The sequence below is a fragment of the Lissotriton vulgaris genome, chromosome 1_2 (assembly GCF_964263255.1).
Source record: "Lissotriton vulgaris chromosome 1_2, aLisVul1.2, whole genome shotgun sequence".
NCBI classification, from domain to species: domain Eukaryota; kingdom Metazoa; phylum Chordata; class Amphibia; order Caudata; family Salamandridae; genus Lissotriton; species Lissotriton vulgaris.
The window spans coordinates 285,665,403-285,691,188 of record NC_141686.1 but is presented as its reverse complement, the minus strand read 5'-3'; the positions used below and the strand labels follow the sequence as shown (position 1 = coordinate 285,691,188).

General features: G+C 50.9%; 1 protein-coding gene across 1 annotated transcript in view; it reads left to right on the top strand.

The window, feature by feature from the left end:
* TMEM134 (transmembrane protein 134) overlaps positions 1 to 25,786 on the top strand; it is an 87,950-nt gene that overhangs the window by 26,431 nt on the left and 35,733 nt on the right. Inside the window, exons 2-4 of the mRNA XM_086953249.1 lie at positions 19,352 to 19,410; positions 22,575 to 22,664; positions 24,791 to 24,867. Of these exons, the coding sequence (XP_086809375.1) occupies positions 19,352 to 19,410; positions 22,575 to 22,664; positions 24,791 to 24,867 (226 nt within the window). The remainder of the gene's footprint in view (positions 1 to 19,351; positions 19,411 to 22,574; positions 22,665 to 24,790; positions 24,868 to 25,786) is intronic.

Below are 25,786 nucleotides of genomic sequence, written 5' to 3'. Positions count from 1 at the left end.
AGAACATTTTTGTTTAATGCTTCACCCCCATACCACCATTTGGACTTATTTGGAAACCTGTTTTTCTGTCTTTCCCATGTATGATAGCGTTTGACTATCACAAATGCTTTCGTCTTGAAGGAGCTCATTATTTAATTCCCAAAAGCCAGGGCCCCTTTGAGGCTGGCCTGGTGTCGTGAACCAGACAGCTAGAATATGATGATCCGAAAATGGGACTGGTGTTATGCTGCATTTTTCTGCGCTAAAAGTTTTGGATGCCAGCACAAAGTCCAAGCGGGAGCGGGCGTTTCCATGATCTGCCTCCCACGTAAAGCCTGTACCTGGAGGATGGTATTTTCTGTAAGTGTCATAGAGTTCTAAATCATGAATGAGAGATGACAACAGTTTAGAAGTCATATCCAGTGTGTGAGTCGGCTGTGCACCCTACCTATCCTTAGAATGCAAAATGTAATTAAAATCCCCCACCAGAAGGGTTGGCGTGGCACCTGCAAGAAAAGGTTTGATAACTTGAAACAATTGTTCTCTCTCTGGCTTGGTAGCAGGAGCATACACAGCACACAATTTGAAATGGAGGCCATCCATTAACACGGACAGCGATATAGCTCTCCCTGGCCACAGTATTTTTTCCTCTGTGATCTGCCAATGTTTATGCTTAATAAGAACTTCTACACCATAGTTCCTGTTGGCACCCCAGACCATGCCGAAGGCCCATAGGGCCAATATTGCTGAAAATAAAAATATTTTGGTTGATAAGAAAGATAACTTTCTTGTAAACAAATAACATCGACATTCATATTCCCAAAATAATCAAGGACTGTCTTCCTATGCAATGCTGTCCCCAAATCTCTGACATTACAAGAGACTATGAGGTTCTGTGAATTCTGAACCCGTTTTATAAATGTCATGGTTTCGTTACGAATTCAATAGTAGCGAACAGTAACTAGTGAGTGCGGCAAGTACGAGTGTTTTCGCCATGTTAGACCGATGGATTCGCTACGTATTTAGGGATTTCGTTCCATTTTGTGCATGGCAGCCATTTTGTGGTTGCCCTCACATAGGCTGATGACTACGGCCGAACGAGTACACTTTAGCTGACTTTTGGATGACCTGAGTGAACTGACCCTGTTGCCTGAAGCTGACCTTGTTAGGCCAGTTCCTTGCCCAGCAGCTGATCAAGATTAAGGATCAGAGCACAGGAGATTGTAAAGTTTGGTATGCACACACACCCCTTATCCTACTTCTCATCTGTTTCTGTTCCTTCTTTTATGGCCTATTTATGGTATGGGTTGTGGTCTTTTATTATGGGTTTGTCCGACCTGTTCGAGAAAGAATGTTGGGCTTTCCCGTGTAATTAATGGTGGGCTGGACAACTGAAAAGTGGGTTTGTCGTCATGCGATACCTTTTGCAATGTTACCTGTGATTAGACAAATTGTAAATAGTGGGTGTTTGTCCAGAATGTGATTTTTGGCATAAAAGAGGATGACTGGATTTACGAATTTGAGCAGTCTCCTACGAATATGCGCTGTGTTGTACTTCGTGGACTTCTGTTTCTGGCTGCAGCCAATACACTCGATCTTTGACACCTCCAAGAAGTATCCCGTGTCTCTGTATTCTAAGACAGGTGAACCCGAAGACTTTGGGTGTGCCCCTGGCGCCGCTGGGTTCTAAAACCCGGTTCGTCAGTTGGCGCCCAACATGGGGCGACCTCAGCGGTACCGATCAAAGCCTGAAGATCGCGAGAAGCTTCGTGAGGAAATTCTGGAAGAGGGCCCCCACTTCATCGACCCCTGCATGTCGAATATGGACTGAAGGTTTTTGCTGCGAGGCTTCCCGCTTTCCGACGGCTACAAAGGACTGCTGACCTGACTGTCGCCCTGTCTTGGACCCTTTTGTGACGATTTGTATGGCGAGACGATAGACGGGTCTTCTGGTGACGTGATTTATACTTCAGTTAAGTATAAGTGGGTCTCTCCCAGTCCTTAGTTTTGGGTTTTCCTTGGATCTTTGATTTGTTACTTGCAAGCGCCGAAGCCGAGGGACTCGTATATTTACAAGACTATTGTTTTTGATAACCCCTTGAAGTTTGAAGCTAGATTAGTGAGCAGAGATGCCTGGTCTTAGCAAAATTAGGAATTTTTTTTGTTGTGTTTGTAACAGGGATTCCCGATTGGAGGACTCGTGCCCGATACCTCCGGTTGGAACTCCGACTTATGAGCTCTATTCTAAACATGGAGTAGGTCCCATTACATATAATGAAGTATGGGTCCGCTATACTAGGAAAGATGGTGTCTTAAAATGGACACATCATGGTAGTTTCGAAACCGATATCTTAGATAATTTGGAAGTTAAACTATTTAAGAAGAAAGCCCGGCCGGCGATGTTTGACTCTTTCCGCCTTTGGCGTAAGGAAGCCAAACAGAGAGCAATTAAACAAGCTAAAAAAGATAAAAGATAGGGGCGTGGCTTGACCGGCGATGTGAGCAGACGCGCTCTAGCAGAGCTCCTGCCGCCGCTGGCCTTTTTTATGTGCATTCAAGGCGGATCTAGGGGCGACCGGGCCCCCCTGAGACGCCCCTGTGTGCTGGCTGGCTGAGGCGGTGTTTTTGGGACCATCGGCGGTGCAGCAGTGACCGGGGAGACCCTGTGGGGCGAGTGACCGGCTTGGCGAGAAGGAAGCCTACCTGTCCGCCATCTTGGGCTGCTGCGGAGGCAGCTTACTGCTGAACCAGGGGACACATCGGGTGCGCCTGCGGACTTCTGCCAACCCCCTCCCTGCACACACGGCGAGGTGAGGCTGCTGGGCGCTGTCTCTGCGGGCCAGTCCAGACCTGCATTCGGGAGCTCCCGTCCCCCGCCGCGTCCCAGTGTTGAGGAGCGGTGCCGCGGCTGGGGTCTGGACGGCGCTCGGGAGCAGGAGGTGCCCCCGGGGCACTTCTCGAAGCAGACGGCGCCCGCCATTTTCTCGATCCGCTTAGTAGCGCACTGGTTCAACGGCGGCCCAGCTGGTTTGAACGACGGGGAGCAGGGAAGGTGAGCTGCTGCTCTTGGCGTTGACCGGGGACGATCTTTCCCCCCCCTGCTGACCCTGCTGCCTTGCGAGGGACCGGGACATCGGCGACCTCCCCCTCCGTTTCCACCGGCGAGGGGCTGGTAGTGGTAGCGCACAGGGCCCTGGCAGTGTGGGGTGCCTGTTGCTCTGCTGGAGTGGTGCACTGGGGACTTGGACTGCTCCTTCAGCGCGGACCCCGGACTGTGGGGCTGGAGTGGAGGCCTCATTCCAAAACAGTGTGACTGGCTGTGGGGTGCTGTTGCCGGGTGGGTCCTGTGGACCGGGGTCCTGAAACCGCGGGTAACTGAGGTGTGGGCTACCCTCGGAGCTCCACGACTGAGTTTGGCCCCCCTTCCTGGCCTTGCTTCCACAAGCTACTTCGGACACGAACCTCCACCCACAGCGACGCACTGCGGCCTGAGACGACCTCCCTTGGCCTGCGTGGACGATGACGCGCACGAACAGGGGCACTAGGGCAGATCAGGCGACGGCCTCCAAAGATAATCCTGTGACAGCCATGTGGGGTAAGACGGGGGCGCCGGCGGCTGGAGAGGGCCCATCCAGAGGAACGGTGGACTCCCCACCAGTTACGCAGGCGTTCATGGCCGCCTTTATGTCTGAACTCAAGGCAGAGATTGGCTCCCTGAGAACGGAGGTACACTCGTGCGTCACAGAACTCAAGCGGGAGGACACGGAGCTGGGAGATCGAGTGGATAGCCTGGAAAGGACTATGGACACGCGCACGGAGGACCAGGAACATCTGTGGCAGCGCCTGTCAGCCCTGGAGGAGCAGAACATTGAACTCCAGATCAAGCAGGAAGATTTGGAGAACCGGGGCCGGCGCAACAACCTCCGTATTCGCGGCGTGCCACTTGGAGCGGAAGGGAAGGACGTGCTGGAATATGTGGCGCAGCTACTCCACGAGGTGCGGGGTGATGAGGACGTGTCGCCCCCCACTCTTGATCGTGCACATCGGGTGGCGACCCCTGCTGGGAGGTCGGGCCTCCTCCCGGATATTCTCACGAGGGTGCATTTCTTTGTGGAGAAAGAAGAGATCTGGAAGTGCGCCAGGGACAAGCCGGACTTGCAATACCAGGGACATAAGATCCAAATTTATCAGGACCTAGCGCCCAACACCCTGAAGCGGCGACGTGCTTTCCGCCCGGTGACGGAGAAGCTGCGAAGCATGAACATTCCGTACCAATGGGGCCATCCATTTGCACTTATCTTCCAGTGGGAGGGGAGACGCAAAGCTCTGCGATCATATGACGAGGCGGCGAGACTTCTCAAACTCTCGGGCTCTCCTCCAGGGAGTCCTTCCAAGCACTCATCCCGCAAGAGAACGCCGTCTGGGCCGGATTGGACTACGGTGCCGCGGAGACGGCGCACACCACCTGCTGATGTACCCACGAACAGCCAAGCTCGGCAAGAAGTTATAGCCCAGATTAGAGCCTTGGAGGAAGCAGAAACTGACCCTGGGGAGCGCTCCCCTAAAGAGCGTCTCCCTACGCCGTGCGGATGGCGAGACACTTACTGCACTCCGCTCGAGGTACTGTTGTCCTATGCTCCACCAGCGGGCCGGGGGTTGCCAGTTGGGGGGAGGGCCCGGGTGGGCTCCTGATCCCTCAATGCTGGGCCTAGGAGGGTGGGGGCTCCATACCTCCTTGTACTTTCTGTAAGCCATGTCCCTCTGGCGCTGCCCCCTGGGGAGTGACATCCCGAAGGACATTCGAACCCGAGGGTGTAGGATGCCCTATTCTGGGGACAGAGAACTCTGGCCCTGTTGGCCACACCTTCATGGTTCATACTTCCAGCCTCAACGGCTGTGGACTGTTTGGTTTTTGTGTTCGACTCTCTCTCTTCCCCTCTTTCTCTCTTTTCTTCCTTCTTTTCTCTTCTATAGGGGTCCTGGGAGGGGGGGTGTTGGGACGGGTGAGGTCGGGGAGGGTGGGACCGTTGTCGAGGGTGTGTGGGTGGTATGTGATGTGTTGAGGTTGGTGATGCTTGAGTCTCCTAGTGCTCCTTGCCATGGCGAGTAGGGTGGTTAGACCCCTCAAGATCTTGTCCCTTAACGTTAAGGGCCTTAATGCCCAACAAGCGCAGGCAGATATGGCATTATATCCTGCGGCATGACCCAGATATCGTTTTCTTGCAAGAGACCCATCTTATACAGGCAGATACTGGGCGCATGGCGCATCCCAGATACCCCCTCCAGTATTGGGCGGTGGCAACCACGAAAACAGCAGGGGTGGCAGTTCTGTGCAAAGCTGGCATCAGGCGAGGTACCGATAGACTCTTTCGAAGTGGTGATGGCCGTTTCCTCAAGGTGACTGTCGAGGTGGGAATTCGCCGTCTTACGCTATGCAATGTGTATGCCCCTAATCAGGCACAGGATCGTTTCCTCCAAGATCTCTTGCGAGACCAGGTGCTTCGGGGTGGGTCCTCTATTATCCTCGGGGGGGATTTTAATTTGGTGTGGTGCCCAAAGATGGACCGGAGTGAGGGCTCCTTTCATGGGGCGGGGGCGATGTCTCTGGCCCTTCGCAAGCAGATAGACGACCTGGGTCTATTTGATGCATGGAGGTACTTCTCCCCGAATAAAAGAGAATACTCTTTTTATTCGAGCGCCCACCGCTCTTACTCCCGCATTGATCATATCTTCCTGTCCCATGATTTGCTTCAGGATGTGGTTGATGCTGGGATGTCGGACATATCCATCTCGGACCATGCTCATGTGGAGTTACTTCTCAGGGATCCACGGGAGGGTCCCGCCAGGGAGTGGAAGTGGCACCTACCCCCGCACCTCCTTAGAGATGCGGCATCTGTAGAGGACATCCGCGCGGCCATTACCTCCTATTTTGAGTTCAATGACCTACCAGAGACGCCTTTTCAGGTGGTCTGGGACACCTTTAAGGCCACGATCCGGGGCCACATTACCTCCCTCGCGATTGCGAGGGCGCGAGAGGGAAGGGCGGTGGAGGATGGCTTGGTGAGGGACCTGCGGGAGGCGGTGACGCGAGATCAGGAGGGGTCCACCTTGAGGACGCGGCGACACCTGGCAAATAATCGGGGCCAGCTGCGACTGTTACGTGCAAATAGGGCCGAGGGCTCCCTTTTGGCCCTGAAGCAGCTGCATTTTGATGGGGGGGACAAGGTGGGGAAGCTATTGGCGAGACGACTGAGGGTCAAAGCGGCCAGATCCCACATAGCGAACGTGAAGCTCCCCGATGGGTCTCGGGCGACGACGGCGGGGGACAAGCTGGGAGCGTTCCAGGACTATTACACCTCACTCTACACGGCGGACCCGCCGGCACCCGCCGTGTCGGAGGCCGTGTTGGAGCACTATAGCGGGACGTGGCTGGACCCCCCCTACGGCTGAATGTATGGAGGAGCCGCTAACTCTGGCTGAGGTGACCTCGGCCATTAAGGAGCTAAATCTGGGGAGGGCGCCGGGACCTGATGGCTTGCCGCTCTCATTCTATCGACTATTCCAGGCTCAGCTGACTCCGTACCTACTCAGACTTTTTGCCTCTTTTGATGGCGGTCAAGGCCCCTCCCCGGACATGGGGATGGCGGAAATAACTTTGGTCCCGAAACCTGGGAAAGATCCTGCGCTATGCTCGTCGTATCGCCCGATTGCGCTGCTTAATACCGACTTTAAAATATACACCAAGATGCTGGCCAAAAGATTGGATCCCCACATGCCTGACCTTGTGCACCCGGATCAGGTGGGCTTCGTTCGTGGCCGCCAAGGGGCTGTCAATGTACGGAAAGTTGCTCATTTGGTGGGGAAGGCGAATCATTGGCGTATCCCGGCGTGCCTCCTCTCGTTGGACGCTGAGAAGGCGTTTGACCGCGTGGACTGGTCATTTCTCCGAGCGGTCCTTTGTAAAATGGGACTCGGTCCACTGATGGTTGCTCGGATCATGGCACCTTACGCGGCGCCTAAGGCTAGGGTCCGTGTGAACGGAAGATTGACAGATCCGATTGTCATCGGGAGAGGAACGAGACAGGGCTGCCCCCTCTCGCCCCTGCTGTTCGCCCTGGCGGTCGAACCTCTGGCGGATATGATCAGGCGTGACCCGGACATCCATGGCATTCCGTTGGTTGGGCAAGTTCATAAAGTGGCACTATATGCCGATGATCTCATCCTTACCCTCACGGAACCCCGACAGTCCCTGCCAGCACTCCATGCAGCGCTCCGCTCCTTTGAGGGCGCCTCCGGCCTGAAAATTAACCATGATAAATCGTGGGTGCTTAACCTTACGATCCCTCCAGCCGATGTCCCCTCGCTGGAACGGTTGTGCCCCTATCGCTGGACGGCTCGCCATATTCGATACCTTGGCCTATCCTTGACCCCCTCCCTGGAGGATTGGTCGGCACTTAACTGGGCAGCTTGCCGTAAGTCCATCCTTGAGGACCTGAGACGCTGGAAACCACTTAATCCCTCGTGGCTGGGACGGCTGAATGCTATCAAAATGTCTATTCTACCCAAGCTCCTGTATTTGTTCCAATGCCTTCCCACGCCTGTCCCCTTACCGAACATCCGAGCCCTGCAAAATGACTGCACTAAATTTATATGGGGAGGTAAGAGACCCCGCTTTTCTCAGGCACTTCTTATGGCCCCGCGGGACCGTGGCGGCCTTGCGTGCCCTAATTTTGTGGACTATTACTGGGCCGCCCACCTGCGGTTTGTGATTCAGTGGGGCACCAGGAGGAGTGAGAAGGAGTGGCTCCATATGGACCGGGCGGTCACGGGCCGCACCGTCTGGAATCTGGCCTGGACTCATAAAGCGGGGCGGTCCCCTAGTGCGTATTTGGCGGTGCCTACGAAAACAGTTTTGAATGTGTGGGACAGGACAGCGGTGCGGAGAGGTCTCACGACTTTCCCCTCACCGCACACTCCTATCGAGGATAACCCGTGGTTCCCTCCGGCTAACCGCTCTACTGCCTTTCGTAAATGGACGCAAGGTGACTGTCGAGTCCTTACGGATCTCTTCGATGGGGGCACCCTAAAGACTTTTGCCCATTGTCGAGAGGAATTCCGACTCCCGCCGGAAGCTGAACTACAATTTCTCCAATTGCGTCATTGGGCCTTGTCGGACGTGATATATCCAGGGGCCACTAGGACCTTTACCCAATTTGAGCGTCTTGCACGCTCTTGCACCGACACGAAGGGCTTGATCCCTCGAATTTACCACATTCTGCAACACCCCCCAGCTCCCCCTTGCCAGCAGTATCAGCAAAAATGGAATACGACGCTGGGTGAGGATATTCTGCCGACGCAATGGGCTCGCCTCTGGGGAGACATCCCCAAGATATTCCACAGCATACCGCAACAAGAAAATGCGTACAAAGTAATGACGCAATGGTACTACACACCACAGCGCCTGCACAAGATGTTCCCATCTTCCTCTCCGGGTTGTTGGAGGTGCCGACATGTGCCTGGGGATTTCCTGCACATATGGTGGACCTGCCCTTTGATCGCTATCTTCTGGAAAGAGGTACTGAGCCACATAAGGAGGGTTCTGGGGTTTCCCCTGCCTGATGCCGCCAGCACAGTGTTACTGGGAATCAAACCTGCCAATTTGCTAGCCCTGACCCGTAACGAATGGAGTGTAGCGTTACAAATGCTGGGCGCTGCCAAACAACTCATTGCCTTGTACTGGAAAAAGGCGGAGACTCCCCCCCCCCTTGCCGCATGGTTTGGGAGACTCTGGCAGGTCATCACTATGGAGATGCTTTCAGCGAGATTACAGTCCCGCACTACACGCTTTGAGAAAGTTTGGCGGCCCCTAGTGATGTATCTATGCAAGAGCGAACATGCTAGAAACATGCCCCCCAGGCTGCGAGCGCTGCGATTAGTGGAGGATGCTGTGCTTCCCTTTACTCCCCGTGACGCCCTAGACTGATGACCTGTGAACCCGACATGGAGATGTGACTGTGAATCCTGATGACTGTTACTCCCTGGGTCCTATCGCCCCCCCTAGCTTGGCTCCCTCTTTCCCACCTTTCTCTCTGCTATCCCTGGACTCTGTCTCTACTTTCTCTGTTGCTTTTCGTTAGTCTCTGGTCATGTGTTGGACCGCCTTGGTCTGTTGTTGGGCCCTGTTTGCCCCACTTGTTGTTGCGCACCCCTCTGGGCTGCATTTAAAGCGCGGTGACAATTGGGCATGATCGCTTGCACGTACTGCTCTTTCCAAATGACTGCCCGAGCTGGTTGCCAGCAGGACATTGACTATGTGACCGACAGAATTACGGGTCCTGCATACACAAGCAGCTATTATACCTCCAGTGATATGTCGCGGCCGGCCCCTTGGGGGTTGTAGGCTTAACGCTGTGTAAGTGTCATCTTTTCACGTGCGTTCCCCTGTGTGGGAGCTTAGTAAAACAGATGTTGATAAAAAAAAAAGATGAAAGATAAAATAGAGAAGGGTATATCGATAATGCAAGCTGCTAGGCAGTTTAAAGATAATGAGGAAGATCAAGCGAGTGAAGAGTTGCACAGGCAACATAAAATGGCCATCGATAAATGTTATCCAGCTTTGCCACCTTTTCTACAAGGTGCAACGAAGGACCGTGAAAAGGATCCTTTGATGTCACATTTGTTGAGTTCACCATGTCCTGAATACACCAAGAACCCCTTATTTGCCCCCAGGGAGAAAGTCTGTGGGGGATGTGTCAAGCCCCGTATACCAGTTGGGTCTTCCTTAAATGTGACTGTATACTTCCTTTTCCCATTCCATAATTAACAAATGTTTTTTATTTTTTGCCCACCCCTGATGGTACTGCATTAACATTCCAAAACACCTGAATCAACCTTCGATCAGTATATGGGTTGCACATGTGTACCACAAGAATAACTTCTTTTGGGGCAGACATGGAAGTAACAGTGAGGCCACTGAAAGACCTGCTGTCCTTACGATTTGCCACATGCTGCAAAAAACTCTGACAAATAGAGTCGCTCGATAAAGTCACATCATAAATGCCTCTGGTAGAAAAATTCTGTATACACTCCACAGCATGTTCAGCAATGCTGCATTCCTTCTTAATAATCGCATCCACTAGAAATAAAAAAAATTCTCCTTGGGGTGCACTTCACTTACTTCAACTCGCACAGTTTTTGGCACACAAAATCAAAGGCACGGGTATTACCCGCCATGTGGGAACATGAGGCCATAATGGAGACCTCTGGCAGTCAGTGGCAGTATTAAAGATGGAAAGGGCAGCCGTGGGGGTCAAATCAAGGAAGGCTGCCACTTCGCGCTGCATAAGCCTCTGTCTCTGGAATTGGAGGGGGGAGGATGAACAAGGAGCAGAGGACAGACGTGCTGCAGCTCACAGCTGGGAAGAAGCAGGTGTAACTGTGCAGGAGGTGGGCAGAGCCCCCACCCCCGAGGCCTCTCTGCAGCTCCTGTCTTAGCACGAGAAATGGAAACAATGTCTCAGTCTTACCTCTCTGACAGGAGGTGTAACAGGTCTGTGCCGAAAGGCACCACGGCCCCCCAGCGGGGGCTCTCTGTATGTACCTGTGGCACCTCTTCCTGAATGGAATAGAGGATGGGACACACCTCCGTAGTCTGGGATCAAAAATTAGCTAGCATTCGCGCCAAGAATTTTCAATTCTATTAAGGACACGGAGGCGAGGATTATGCTTCTCTTTCTTTACTGTATAAAAACACAGCAGCCAATAAACATACAGCTTGGTGCAAATAAAACTTCAAAGTCCATGATGCTTGGCGTAGCCACGCCCACTTCAGCACCCATAAGAGCCTAGGTCACACCTCCAGCTTCCTCTTTCTTTGCGTGAACTGCACAAGTCCATGAACCATAAACAGACTATAAAACTTCTCCAACATGGAATAACCGGAACATTGTTCCAACATCATTCTTCAACGGAAGACTTCTTACTCTTTGTTCTTGTCATTGCCTGGAAAAAATGAAATAAATAACCCGTAACTGCTGTAAATAACAGAGTAGTCATAATACAACTGGTGGGCAAGCATGATCATACATTGAACATAGCCGGGTGGGATAATCCTCGCCTCCGTGTCCTTAATAGAATTGAAAATTCTTGGCGCGAATGCTAGCTAATTTTTGATTCTATTACAGGACCGGAGGCTTCAGATTATGCTAGTTCAAAGCTGTATTAAATACCACAGAAGTAATGTCTCCCACCGGCTTATAATAAAACTGTTTGAATGTCGATTCAGACGACCAATCTGCACAATGCATTATATCTTGAATATTAGCCCCCAACAAATACGATTTTGAAGCCATGGCACCTTGCACCGAGTGCGCCCCGAACAATTGAACATCAATGCCAGACTCCTTCATGATAAATTTTAGCCATCTCGCTATAGTAGCCGAGGACACAGGTTTAAATGGCTTTTGCACAGCTATCAAAAGCTGCGTGACCCCCGAGGGCTTTAAGGAACGAGTACACTCCTCGTATGATTTCAAGCATTGGACCACACATAATTTTGGATTACTAGGAAAAGCATTATACTCAATGTGTCTAGAAAGTGTCTTCGTGCGACCTGTAATAGTAAAAGAAACTCCCTCCGGAGTAAATACTCTACCTGCAATATCCAAGGCACGAACGTCCGATGATCTCCTGCATGCTGACAAACATAACAGCATTGCTAACTTTGCTGACAACTGCTTCCTAGAGAGCAAGTCGTTAGATGGCCAGTTGTCCAGAAATTTAATAACCGAAGAGACATCCCAAAGCCCAGAGTATTTTGGCTTGGGAGGATTTGCTACCCGTATGCCCTTAAGGAGCTTACAAACCAAGGGATGCATGCCCACCGGTTTCCCGTTAATGTTGGTGTGTCCCGCCGAAATGGCCGACCGGAAATTGTTCACGGATCTGTAGGCCAAACCGCTAGTCGCTTTGTCCGACAAGAAATTTACTACGTGAGAAAGTCCTGCCCCCACGGGATCCAGATCCCGTTCCACGCACCAACATAACCAACTCTTCCAGGCTGAAGAGTACCTTTTTCTCGTGGAGGGAGCCCAGGCTTGCTTAATGAAATCGCTAGCCGTTCCCGAAACTCCAGGCACGTTCCACTGTTGCCTGACAGCCTCCATGCCATCAGCGCGAGGCTCTGAGACAGAATTAGCGGGTGCTGTTCCCGCGCTGGTCCCAGCAATAGCGACTCCGACCATGGAATTCTCCTGGGAAGGTCGCAACATATCCCTAACAACATCGGGAACCATGGTTGCGACTGCCACAGAGGCGTCACTAGAATCACCTCGGCCTTCTGCTTGAGAATGTGAGAGGCCACTCGTGGAATCAACAGAAAGGGGGGGAGTGCATAGTTCACTGCCCCGACCAGTCCTGTAAGAATGCATCCGTTGCCTCCGCTGCTGGATCCGGCCTGCAGCTGAAAAACCTGGGAAGTTGACGGTTCAGCCTGGACGCAAAAAGGTCCCTCTGGCACGGACCCCACAGGTCCTGCAACCAAGTGAATATCTTGGGAACCAGCTGCCAATCGCTGTAATCCCGAAGATGTCTCGAGTTCCAGTCCGCTATTACATTGGACTGCCCCGGAATGTACTCCGCAATCACCGAGATCTGATGACTGAGACAATAATGCCAAAAATCCTTGGCTATCTCTACCAGCATGGATGATCTCGTCCCCCCCAGCTTGTTTATATATCGAACCGCAGACACGTTGTCCATCCGAAGGAGGATGCAACACGAGCTCTTCTGGGGTGAGAGTGTCTTGATCGCGAAGGAGCCCGCTAGAAGCTCCAGACAATTTATGTGGAATTTTAGTTCTTCTTGCGACCATCTTCCTCCTGTGGAAACCTCGCCACAACGCGCGCCTCAGCCCCAAAGGCTGGTGTCTGATTCTATGACTACTTCCGGCACGGAGCCGAAGATGGCCCTGCCGTTCCACGCCTCCACGTGGCTTAGCCACCATTGCATCTCGTCCCGCACTTCCTGAGTCAGTGGGATCAAATCCGAGTAGGCCAGCCCTCTCTGAAGGTGCTGGATTTTGAGTCTCTGCAGAGCCCTGTAGTGTAGAGGACCTGGAAAAATCGCTTGCACTGACGAGGCCAACAACCCTACTACTCTGGCAACTGACCTGAGTGAGGTCATCTGTTTGCTCAAAAGAGATATGATCTCCTTCTTCAAGTCCTTCAACTTCGATTTTGGCATACTCAACTGCGCTATCTGCGAGTTGATCACAAAACCCAGAAAGTCCATCTCCTGCGACGGAATTAGGGCTGATTTGTCTTTGTTTATTACAAATCCTAGATTCTGGAGTAGGGATATGGTCATCTGAAGATGCCTCGACACCAGCTCCGGGCTGTGAGCCAAAATTAGGATGTCGTCTAGGTAAATAATGAGACGCACCCCCTGTTCTCTCAGGTGTGCCACCACCGCCTTCATCACTTTGGTGAAGCACCAAGGAGCAGAGGAAAGCCCGAAAGGAAGGGCCGAATATTCGAACCAACTTCCTCTCCACTGAAACTGAAGGAACCGACGGTGAGGATGATAGATGGGAATGGAAAGATAAGCATCTTTCAGGTCAAAACGCACCATCCAATCCCCTGACTGTAAAAGATCTGTTAACAGATGGATCCCCTCCATCTTGAAATGGTTGTAGACTAGGAAGTAATTGAAATCCTTCAAGTTCAACACAAGCCTGTGACCTCCGCCCCTTTTCTGTACAAGGAAGATATTGCTGCAAAAGCAGTGCGGGTTGTACTCGCACCTTGCTATGGCGTGTTTGTGAAGCAATTCTTCCATCTCGCTGTCTATAGAACTCGCCTCTATTCGGGAAAAATGGAGAACCCTCGGGGCCACCCTCTGTGTGGCAGTCTGATAGAAAACTAGGTGAAACCCCTGAATGGTCTGAAGGGCCCATGCATCTTGAGTCAGGAGACTCCAATTGTGTAAGAAAAACATTGTGCGACCCCCCAAAGGCATGCAAAAGCAATCCAGAGCACTCACCTGAATTGTTCTGGGCGTGGAAACCTGCCCTGTTGCCGCCTCCATGATATTTGTTTCTGGAGTATCTGCGACGTTGCGGATAGAAGGTACCTCCTCTTGTCGAGTCCCAATCGCCTCGACCTCTTCCGAAATCACCTCTGTGGGGACCTTGATTGCCGAAACGGCCTGGCAAGCGTCCCCTACCTCGTCCGGCCCTATTAAAAAGGTTATTCTGTAGGGCCCGCTTAATGCCTGATTAGGCCTTGTCCAGGGAAGTGAAGGTTCCCACGTATTTTGAAACGTCCTTCACAAAGCGATCTCCAAAGAGATTGCCCTCTGCTAGGGGACCCGGCTCAGCCGTTGCCAACTCAGTCAAATTCGAGTCCATTCTCATTAACAGCGACTTGCGCCGCTCCGAAAACACTGCGCAGTTAGCATTTCCGAGGAGACAGATTGCGCGCTGGGTCCAACCCGCCAGAATATCCGGATCTATAATGACGTTGGTCTCATAGGCATGGAAAGCCATTTCTAAGATCTTGGATACGGGTCCCACCACATCTAGCATCTTATCCTGGCATCCCCTCCAGGCACGATCCAAACCCTTCTTGGGGTCTTTGGCGAACTTCTTTAGGAACGTCAGCATGCTGGCGTCGATCTCTGGGGTCTCATAAACCCTGTGGGGAAGATCAGGACGGGGACACTCGGACCGCAGTCTGTTGCGGACCTCCTTATCGAACCCTTTCCTTAGATTCTCTTGTAGATACTGTGTCACAGCCGGGGCCGGGACCCAATCTTTGGACCGGGGATGCATAATTTCCGAAGGGTTGAAAGTAAACGGAGTGTCGGGAGGAGGAGGCTCTGAAGCCGAAGAGGCAGATTTCTTTGCCCTCTTCTTCGGGGGCCGCTCCTCATCTGTGTCGGTAGAATCGGTGTCAGTGGTGGCGGTGGTATCATTGTCCACGTAATGCTGTTTGCTCTTCGCCTTACCACTGCTTGCATAAGCGTGATCTGAATTGGACGGGTTCGGAAGAGAGCCCAAAGCGCCGGAGTGTGGCCACTGTTCTGCGGAACCTGCCTGCGGAGTTGGTGTCAGTTTTTTACCGGACTTGTCTTTGGCAAAGCCATGGCGCTTAGCAAAGCTCTCGAGCTATTTGGTGATCGGCTTTAATGCTGCTGCCAATGCTTGTTGTACAGTAGCTGGCACTGCACTTTCCACTGCCTTACTAACCGAGGCCTGGACTGATGCATCCAGGGCCTCCACAATTTTATCCTCCACTGCAGCAGAATGCTGCCCTTCATAGGGTCCTTCCTCCGCCTCCTCATCGTAATATTGCCAATCATCCGAAATGAATTGCGATAAAGCTGAGATTACACACCCTAATCCAAAGAGGGAGGCACAAGAGGAGTCGGGGGGGAGTGGGGGTCAGCCCCATGCACACTGTAATTTAATGTTAGAGTCAGTCTAAGACCCCCTCAGGAGATGCTGTATTTAATTATTGCAGCCCAGCAGGGCGTCGGAGCCAAAATATAAATACAAGGAGCGTGTACCACTCCAATTCAAGGCAAAGACTATTCTTACAGCCAGTCAGGCGTGAAATCAACCAACTCCGATCAATATTTGGTGTGTGAATGGTGAAAAAACGGCATTCGGCGTGTGTAGCCCAACGCGCACCCAAATCCTACTAAAAACAAGCCCAATGGGTGCGCATTGTGCTACACGCTCCTGCCGTGTGGTTTGCGGCTCACTTGTGTGTCCGGGCGACTAGGGGAGCCCTCGCGCAGCCTGCCAGGGGACGAGGGCACTGATGGAAGCCCCAGGCAGGCGCGACCGTCAATCGGTTATTTGCTGACTCTCGCGCTGCTAGGCGCTTACTTTCTGGAGGTCAGAGCAGAGCTCCGATCAAGCGCGAGGCGCGCCTGTCAAACCGCCCGCCTCCGGCGGGGAATACACAACGGGAAAGCCCGCGCTCAAGTCGACAAGCCCCAAATAAACCGAAAACAAGCAATACCAATAAACATACATAAGGGCTAAGCACTAGGGGCGCATTTGCAATCTTTAACTATGAAAACACATTCAAATCGTCCCCAATTAACCATATAAAGTATTCAAAACAGCACACAGGCATATAGGTAGGGGCTGGGCACTTAACTCTTGCTGTGTGAGCAGCAAAGAAAGAGGAAGCTGGAGGTGTGACCTAGGCTCTTATGGGTGCTGAAGGGGGCGTGGCTACGCCAAGCATCATGGACTTTGAAGTTTTATTTGCACTAAACTGTATGTTTATTGGCTGCTGTGTTTTTATACAGTAAAGAAAGAGAAGCATAATCTGAAGCCTCCAGTCCTGTAATAGAATCCATGTACAGCAGCCTCAGGTTCTTACTCAGAGAAAGCCCCACATGTCTCCCACCAGCTTGAGGCTTCAGCCAGGTCCCGGGCAAGCCAGGAGTCGCAGGCCCGTCCTCACCGCCTTAGGGATTCCCTAGCGACCCCTCCCTAGTAATGGCCTGTCCACCTCACCCAGGAGTGTCAGCCTTGCCCGGGCAGGCCAGGGTACCAAGGCCCACATCCACAGGATTAGAGAGACAGGAAGTCTCGATCCCTGGCTCACCTTCACCCCTAGTGACGCAGCCACGGTCAAGACAGATCGACTGCAGGCCCAGCCCTTCAGGGATCAGGATTCACCTCTAGCACTTCAGCACTTACCAAGCTGTACTTGGTCTTTACATGCTAAAATGCATATAATCATTTTACAAAAGTGAAAGTGATAATTTTGCAAGCAATGAGAGAGGTGATGATTTTGGGGTCCCTCCTAACGTAGGGGGAGGATCAAGCAGATGCCTTGAACACAAAGAGCATATCATGCTGAACGATTCAGTGGTGGCCCCGTCCTCTTAGGGCCACCCCAAGCACAGTTATTATGGGCATAAATACAATCCGATATTAACTGTGCTTGAGGTTGTCTTAAGAGGATGGGACCACCACAGAATCGTTCACCATGATATGCTCTTTGTGTTCAAGACATCTGCTTGGTCCTCCCCCTAGGGTAGGAGCGACCCCAAAATCATCACCTCTCTCATTGCCTGATATTTTTCAATATCAGAGTTCACTTTTGTGAATTGGTTATATGCTTATTAACATGTAAAGTTGCTTTATCAAAGCATTTGTGGATGCAGTGTAGAAGTTTACTGCGTGCCTATTTTGATGGTCTTTCACCTTCAGGTAACTGCATGTAAAGTAGCTTGCTTCGTAAATGAAAAATAAATCCAAGACTAATCGGAAGGAAATATAGTATCACACATAGTGTAAGAAAGGCTGCCACAACATGCACAAATGAATTTAGGTTTAAGATTACAAAAGAAAAAATATTTCAAAATATAAATTCTAATAATACACAGACTGTACCTAATACAGACATTATTATAACTGTCCTTTAAAAGCGCAAAATCCACAGTTTAGCTGGTAGCTCCTAACAATACTCTTCCAAAAAAAGAATCTGTGTCAGCAGGAAGCTTCAAGTGACTGCATCAATTAAAGCCCATACTAGCTTCTATGTGATGTTTACATTTGCATATTAAGCAATTGCACACATTTAAATTTCTTTTAAGGACCAGGCACCCTGGCAGAAGGCTGGTTTCTTGTTTAGCCGTCTTCCCCTTCCTCGGCCACACAGCACAGTAGAGTCCCTGCCCGCAGGGCTTTAAGTGGGATGAAAAAACTGGGGGGGGGGGTCTCTCAAAGGGGCGTGGCCAGTGCAATTAGGGGCGTGGCTTTAAAACACGCTAAAAATCTGTGCTTATCATAGTTTGCCGCCCGACTTGTATTTTGGTGTTTCTGTCATTGCATCCAGATATGTGATACAACAAGTGACATCATACCTACAACAAGTAAGGACTATTGGCTTTGTCAATGATTATTAGTTGCATAAGATAAATAAGCTTCATCTAATGCTTGTTACATATAATATTGAAAAAGCTTCCAATTAAAGCCCTGGTGACCCTACCACAATGTTGCTGCGTTTTAGAAAGAGAAGGGAAATCCAGAAAGAAAATGACTCTTTAAGGATTTCCCTTCCCCCATAACGCTCACCTCGTATGATGTCATGCCATAGCTTCTCCCCTAGTGAGGAGTGAGCAGTGTGGGCAGCGCACATCAACGTGCCTGCGGTCTCGAAACGGGTCTCTATAGGGCTGTTTTGCGCCCTGGCACTTTTTTCCGGACTGAAGTGACAGCAAACTGCTGTCACTGCAGTTCGGAAAAAAAACGTCCAGCCTGTGCCAGGGCTCAAAACAGAGCCCGATAGAGACCCGTTTCGAGCCCCCCTTAAAAAAACTGCAGGTGCTCAGACCCCTTGAGACCCGGCCCACTTAAAGCCCTGCCTGCCTACCACTTTATTTGAAGCTTCTCAGCTGTCGGAATTACTTGTCCCTGACGGTTTTCTTTCAAAAATAAGAAAAAACTGTTTTTGTTACCCCTTCCATGCTCATGACGAGCTCAGCTCGTCATGCAGTACAGTGCTCATGACTAGCTGAGCTCGTCATGACCACACCCTTTTTTATTGCTGTCCAGCACAGCATAGGAATCTATCCAGCAGCGATGCGGTTAAAAAAAGGTATGGGCACGTCATGCCCCACAGATCTCACCTACTGCAACCTCTATACTCCATACTATAAACCTAGCCTGTGCCCCCCTCCGCCCTACCCCAGCCGCAACTGCTGTTGATTGCCTCCACTGCCTCCCTCCCCCACCTCACTGGACCTACCTCCCTCTCCGACTAGAGCCAGCTCCCCCCAGACTGGGGCTGCCACCCCCAAGACTGGCACTACGACCCCCCCCAAACTGGCGTAGCCCACCCAGACTGGCGCTGCCTCCCTGCCCCCAGACTGGTGCTGCCTCCCTCCAGACTGGCACTGCCTCCCCCCAGACTGGAGTTGCTACCCCTCCAAACAAGTAACTCCAATGAGTGTGACTTCTGTCCTGGTTAATACTAAGGAATGTCCTGATGAAGGACGTGTGAACCATTCTGATCTGCACCGAAACTCCGCATTGACAGACCAGTAATATATTTTTTATACAGTATTGTAACGAAATTAAATTATGTATTTAAATATTGTGTTAATGTATGAGATGCTTTATGAATTTGTTTTTAACATTAATATGTGGTCTACTCTGCCTCGCATGCTACTGAGGGAAGAAAATTGAGTACCATTCAATTGGGTAATAGTAACAACTGTCATATAAAGCGCTTTGAAACAGCAGAGGCGAGGCATGAAGTGCTGCATGGCTCCGGGTTTATCATGTCCGTGTCCCTAGAGCTGGGTTGCTGTGTGGTTCATTTTGTTCTCATTTGAATTGTAGAATCTGGAAAATGACGAAGATGGAGCCCACTCTCCAAATGGGACAAACATCGACTTTAGGTGAGAATTCAGCAGGCTCGGAGCCGAATTAGAAACAGTTGGGTGGGGGAGGGCAGCGGGCACAGGTGTGTCAAGCCAAGGAGGGCAGGCACTGCAGAGGGAGGGACAGAAGGGCAGAGGAGGGGCAGGTAGGTATGGACCAAACCAGGACAGGATGAACTGCTGAGGAAGGGAATAAGGGGGGAGGGGGAGAGATTGGCATGGACCAAACCAGGACAGCAGGAAATGCAGAGGGAAGGAAGGAGGGGGAGATAGGCATGGACTACCTTAACTGGGCTGCCAATTGTACTCCATTTGTTATTACACAAATAGGGAGTAATGTACTGCTATTCACTGTCAGTGTCAGTGTAATAAACAGTTGCCAAAAAAGAAGAGTTTGAAGCCCCAACCGATGTCCATAAGGACGAGCCTTCCTGTGTTCCTGTTGCCACCTTTGATGCCAGGGGGTCACAATTGCAGTGCCGGGGGTTGCAACAGGCAAGCTAGGAATGGCGTCCCTGTTAAAATACAAAATGATGGCTCCCAACAGCAACATTTGCTGCAGCGCCTAAACCAAAACTGAATCAGGCCACTTCACGGTGGATGAGGGCAGGGTGGCTGGTGATGTAGGCACCCCCTGTGGAGACTGCACAGGTTAGCTTGTGGGGGACCTCAGGAAGTCTCTCGAACAAATGGAAGTCCAATGTGCCCTTCATGGGAGCAGGGGCGGCTCTAGGCTCATGGGGGCCCTGGGCAGGGAGCGTAGGTAGGGGGCCACGGAAGAGGGGGTCCTTGCGGGGCGGAGCGCGGAGGCCAGTGAAAATTGGAGGGGGTCAGGGTGTTTGGAAGGGGAAAAGAGCCAGAGGCTGCCAAATCCCTGCCAGGGGCCGCCACGCAAATATGTATCCATCTTCAGAGGATTATTATATTAAGGATGTATATTGGCGTGGTGGCCCCTGGGGTTTGGTGGCCCTGTGCAGGTGCACAGCTTGCACATGCCTAAGGCCGCCCCTGATGGGAGCCAGCAGAAGATGACGTTCCAAAGACCCAGGTGTTATGAAAAAGGGCAGGAGGTCTCTGACAAGCCCCCTTGCTTGAGCTTAGCTGCCAAGGTTCCAGATTGTTTATCTGTGACATTTTCATAATTTCAGTGTAGTTATGAGTGGCATTCAACAACTATGAGTGACACCCATTTGAGCAATAGGAAACTTTAAGAAGGTCTTAAAACTTCTGCAAAGCACCAGAAATGGAAGGGCACTTTGGGACCCGACTGTACCAAACAGGACGTGAGAGGCTCCAGCGCGGATGATCTCCGCTCCCTGCTAATAAATGTTCATAATTATTCAGAAATGACTACAGTCAGCTTACTCGCGTCCTCGGAGCGCGGCCCAACATGCCGCAACACCAGGCAATCCTCAGGAGAGTGAGAGGCTGAGGCACATGGGCTGTAATTTTTCAAAAGACTTTAGCTCAGCTGTTAGCTCTCTAAAATAATTGAAATCAATTTACCCAGCTGAAAAGTCTGACCCAAAGTGTGTCACTGCCCAGCCCTGCAGCCGCATCACCAGCCGCAGCATGAGAGCACTCGGCAGCCAGTCACAGAGAAGCTTCAGGGTCTGAGGTCTCAGCTGTAACTTTACTTAGGCTCATGATGACGCGCTCTAAAAGTAAATTAAATTAAGAAGGAGAAAACCAGTAGTTACACTTACTAGTCTTGTGTCTAGCAGGCAAAGTCATGATGTTACGGACCAGACAGCCACAACGATAGCTATAAGCAGCGGACGCTGATCGGTCCAGTACTTTACGACTTGCGTCACAGCATTCTTCATCATGGCTGCTGAGGCACTACAACGCTAGTCGCGGCCTTTGGGCGGGTCAGGGGTCAGTATACATCATCACGGGCACACTGCACAACAATGCACGGTGCGAGCAGCGGCGGGCTGCACTGCCAAACTTAAACTGTGGCGCCCACCCTCTTGCGCCACTGGCAGCCAGGCATGCTGATAGGTGTGTGTGCGACACAGTGTCTATCCTGGCTGTCTAGGCAGTAGACGTTGGGGAAATCAGACAGACTGACTCGCTCGCTCTCACGACGTCAGGAAGTCTGAATGATGCAGTACCTGTGAATGTTGTTACGTTTTAGCCTAAGCCAGCCCAGAGTGAGCTGAGCCATCCCCCAAGCCTACCGCAAGCAGTGCCAAGCGCACGCTGCCAGCTTTCTTAGTCAATGGTGCCAATTAGCAGAGCAAAACCAAAGGGGATGACGGACGGAATGTTGAACATTGCAAGCACTCACCCCCAGTCAACTGATCTGGGCTTAATCCATCATCATTCTGTAGCTCACTCCGCCACCCCAGTTCAGACATGGCCATATGTAAATCAGTCTGACCATGTGCGTCATGGGAACAGTCCAGCCCAAACTGCCAAGCCATGTCTTCCCAGGACCGGAAACTAGCATCCTGGGACCGGTTTCTGGCTAATCAGCCGTCATCAGCCAGGCTAGCTTGAATCCAGTGAGCAAGGGACCCACGTCTGGGCACACCCTTCCAACTTAGGGCGAACAAGCAAAACCAAAGAGGATGATGGGCGGAGTGTTGAACATTGCAAGCACTCACACCCAGTCAACTGATCTAGGTTTAATCCATCATCATTCTTTAGCTCACTCCGCCACCCCAGTTGCTTTTTTTCCGGTCCAGGGAAGACATGGCTTGGCAGTTCAGGCACAGGGCCAGACTTATTTGCATATGGCCATATATGAACTGGGGTGGCGGAGTGAGCTAAAGAATAATGATGGATTAAACCCAGATCAGTTGACTGGAGGTGAGTGCTTGCAATGTTCAACACTCCGTCCATCACCCACTTTAGTTTGTGGACCCCCAAATCGAAATGCGTTGGTCTAGCACCTGATGCATGGTACTTGGCGGGGCTGGGAGTTATGAACACTTTAGAGGTCTTGAGATGAGGGTCTGTTTCTATCTCTAGTGGAAATATTAGGTAGACTTCCATTGGTCCCCTTTCTGTGATGGTGTGTTAAGTTGAGGGTCCCCAGATCGGACTACTGTCTTTGGCGGAAAGTAGTTTTGGGGTCATGGGAGTTTGCTTCTGTGTCTGGTGGTGTGTGCGATGGGGGGACGGGGGGGTCATAATCCAATATTTTGTGTAACATTGCCTTGTCTCCCCCACAGAGACGTGAGCCGACTCTCCACACGCAGCTCGCAGTGGTCCTTCAGCACAATGAGTAACACCACTCAGCGCTCCTACAGGGAGTGCTTCAGGTGAGTCGTTGAGGGCAGTCTCTGGGGCACTATCAACTAGGGATTAGGGTAGGATTCAGTGAAAGCCTCCGTGAGTGTCGATTGACTTGGGGCCATATGTATGAAATCAAATTCCGATTGCAAACACTGAAATTCGCAGAATTTCAGCGTTTGCAATCACAATTTAGGCAATGTGCAATGCAGCACACAAAAACCCACTCGCAAAATAAGGAATCGCAAAATTTGCGAATCCCTATTTTGCAAATGCATTTAAGGAATCCCAAATTGCGATTTCTTAAATGCAATGTAGGAAGCACCCAGGTTGTGCGATTTTGGTTTAAGGAGTCGCAAATTACCACCAACTTCAAGTGGTGGTAATTTGCGATTTCTTTGAAAAATTCACTTTCTTGCATTTTTCAAAGTGTCATGTCGTGAACATACATGCCCTTAGAGCATGTATGTGCACCACATGTGCACACATACTTATTTCAGGGGTGTCCTATTGACACCCTTGCAAACTTGAAATTGCATTCTCAATTTGCGATTCTCTAATTGGGACTGACAAATTGAGAATGTCTTCCTATGCCTTCTAGCCCATAGGAATGAATGGGAATGTATTCCTTATTTGTGAATCTCAATTTGCGATTCGCAAATAAGGAATATGTAGGATTCGTAAAATATTTAGCAAATCCTACATACATTGCATTTTGGGATTCTTTAATTCCGACTCCCTAAAAATCGCAATTTGAGAATCGCAAAACGCGTTTTTCATACAGATGGCCCTTGGAGCGCCTCTGGGAGGTAGGGCTGGATTTCTTCCGAGTGCACACTAGAAAACAAATCCTTCCCTGCAGACTGTCTTCAAAGCCCCTCCACCCAAACCAGCCTCCATTTCCTTTTCCGGCACAGCCCTGGTTTCCTCTCTGCTACATTACACCCCCTCTACCATCAGGGGGCGCCCACCAAACTGTGGGACTATTTGTTTCTAACCTCTAAAGGAGTGGACACACTTCAAGACCACGTACATATACCATAGGGACACAACTCTATGTAAATGAGCATTGCGCGTCCAACCTGAGTGTGGGCTTCCAAAGCCGGTGTACCTTTCCAGTAAGAAACCAGATGCACAAACCTGGCTGAGTGCCATACTGACAAGAATTATGTACAAGCTACTAAGGCTGCGGGGGAAGGTTCCTGTAAAACTAGTTAGACGCAGTGTGAGGCGTGAGTACAAGAGTTTCGGTGGTATTGTCATTTAGTAAAAAGTGGAGCATGTTGTTGACGGTTCATGATATCAGTACTCTTGGTAAATAAAAACTCCTATTGAACCCAGAGATGATTGGCACTGTCCTTTGAGTTTTACACCCACATATTTTACATTATTTTTGAGTTGTGCAGTCTGGTGGGTTCCAGCTAATAATACAAGTTTTTTCGGTGTTTTACGTGTAACCTGAGAGTTGACCAAAGTATGTGTTGTCAGGGGCTGGTGCTCAGACAGCCACATCTCCAGCACCAAGACACCTCTTTACTTCGGCTTCCTTAAATCTACTTGAGGATTTTCCCCTTTTGTAATCCTCATTATAAAACGCTCATTGTACTTTGAAGATTTGTGTTAGGAACCCCACTCTGCTCCTTACACTGTCTGACCTTACTCCTCTTTCCAGAAGATTTTGCCTCTGGCTTTTTCCTCCATAAATATTTCGATCTGGCTTGACATCTTTAGATTTCTCCTGAAAAGGGAATAAATACATAGAGGGATTTGGGGTCTGCCCCCTTCACTCATTGCTTCATTGAAGTGCCAGGTACATTTTGGATCAGTCCATAGGACAGCACACCTAGGGCCCGATTCACAGAACTAACTTAAGACAAAATCCTAAATTTACTACCAATTTGCTATTCACAGAAGGTACTTACTCATTTTGGTAGTCACAGAAGGCACTTACTCATTGTAGTTGTTTTCTCCTGGGCCCTAACCCTTCTTCCTTTCTTCCAGTTGTTCTCTCCTTGGTTCTAACCCTTCTCCCTTTCTTCCAGTTGTTTTCTCCTGGGATCTCTCCCTTCTTCCCTTCTTCCAGTTGTTCTCTCCTTGGCTCTAACCCTTCTTCCTTTCTTCTAGTTGTTCTCTCACCTTTCTCCCTTTCTTCCAGTTGGACCCGGCACCCTCTGATCCAGAAGAACCGGAAAGTGGTAATTGCCTCCTTCATCCTGGTGGTGCTGGGGATCGGTGAGTGTTTGAGAATAACCCTGTCTTCAACCCTGTCTGGTCACTACCCCACCACAGGACTGCGCTGCATACTGGACCCTGACCTCAACCCTCTCCCCTGCCCTGCATGCTGTCACTGCCCTCAGTCCTGGCCGTGTCCCTATGTCTGCCATCAGCCCTCTCCTGTAAATGATTCCTACCCCCTCCAGCCCTGTCTGTACACCCTCCTTACCCTCGCCAGGCCTGTCCTGTGTACACTACTTCCCCCCTGCAGCCCTGTCTACACTCTCAACCATGCCATGTACCCTGCATCCCATAACTGACCCTCAACAGTACCCATATCCCTGCCCCACCCTCAGTTCAACTGTGAGCCTACCCTCCATCCTCAAACTTGCCCCCAACCTCAGCCACGACCCGGCCCTTAACCCTTCTCCACCTTTTGGTCCTTTCTTACCCTCAACCTTTCGCCAGCCCTTATTCTAGCCCACCTTCGGCTGGGCTCTTTCCTCAACCCCTTTCCTGCCCTTGATCTTACCCTCTAGCCTCTGTCCTCATTCCTTTTGTTGCCCCCAACTTTTCCCTTGATCACACTTTTGATCTTTGCCCTCATGCCTTCCCTTATCTCGATTCCCTGCGCTTTACCAGCCCTACCATCTATATTGATCATAAAACTGGCTGTACCATTGACCTCCATTCTGGACTTACCTTTCCTAGGCAGAGCCTCCCTTCCAGCCCTCCTTCTAGCTCCTGCCCCGGAGCGGTGGTAAACGATGGACACAGACAGAGAGAAGGCCCCTGTGTGTCGTAAAGCCGAGGTGGTTCTGGTCAAGGGCGCATGTAAAGAGGGAAGAGGAGGTGGGCAGATGTTGGGACAGTGAGGGCTTCATGCAGGTGGCTGAAGGGAGGGGTAGGGAAGGCTTTGGTGTCTGCTTTGGTTCCA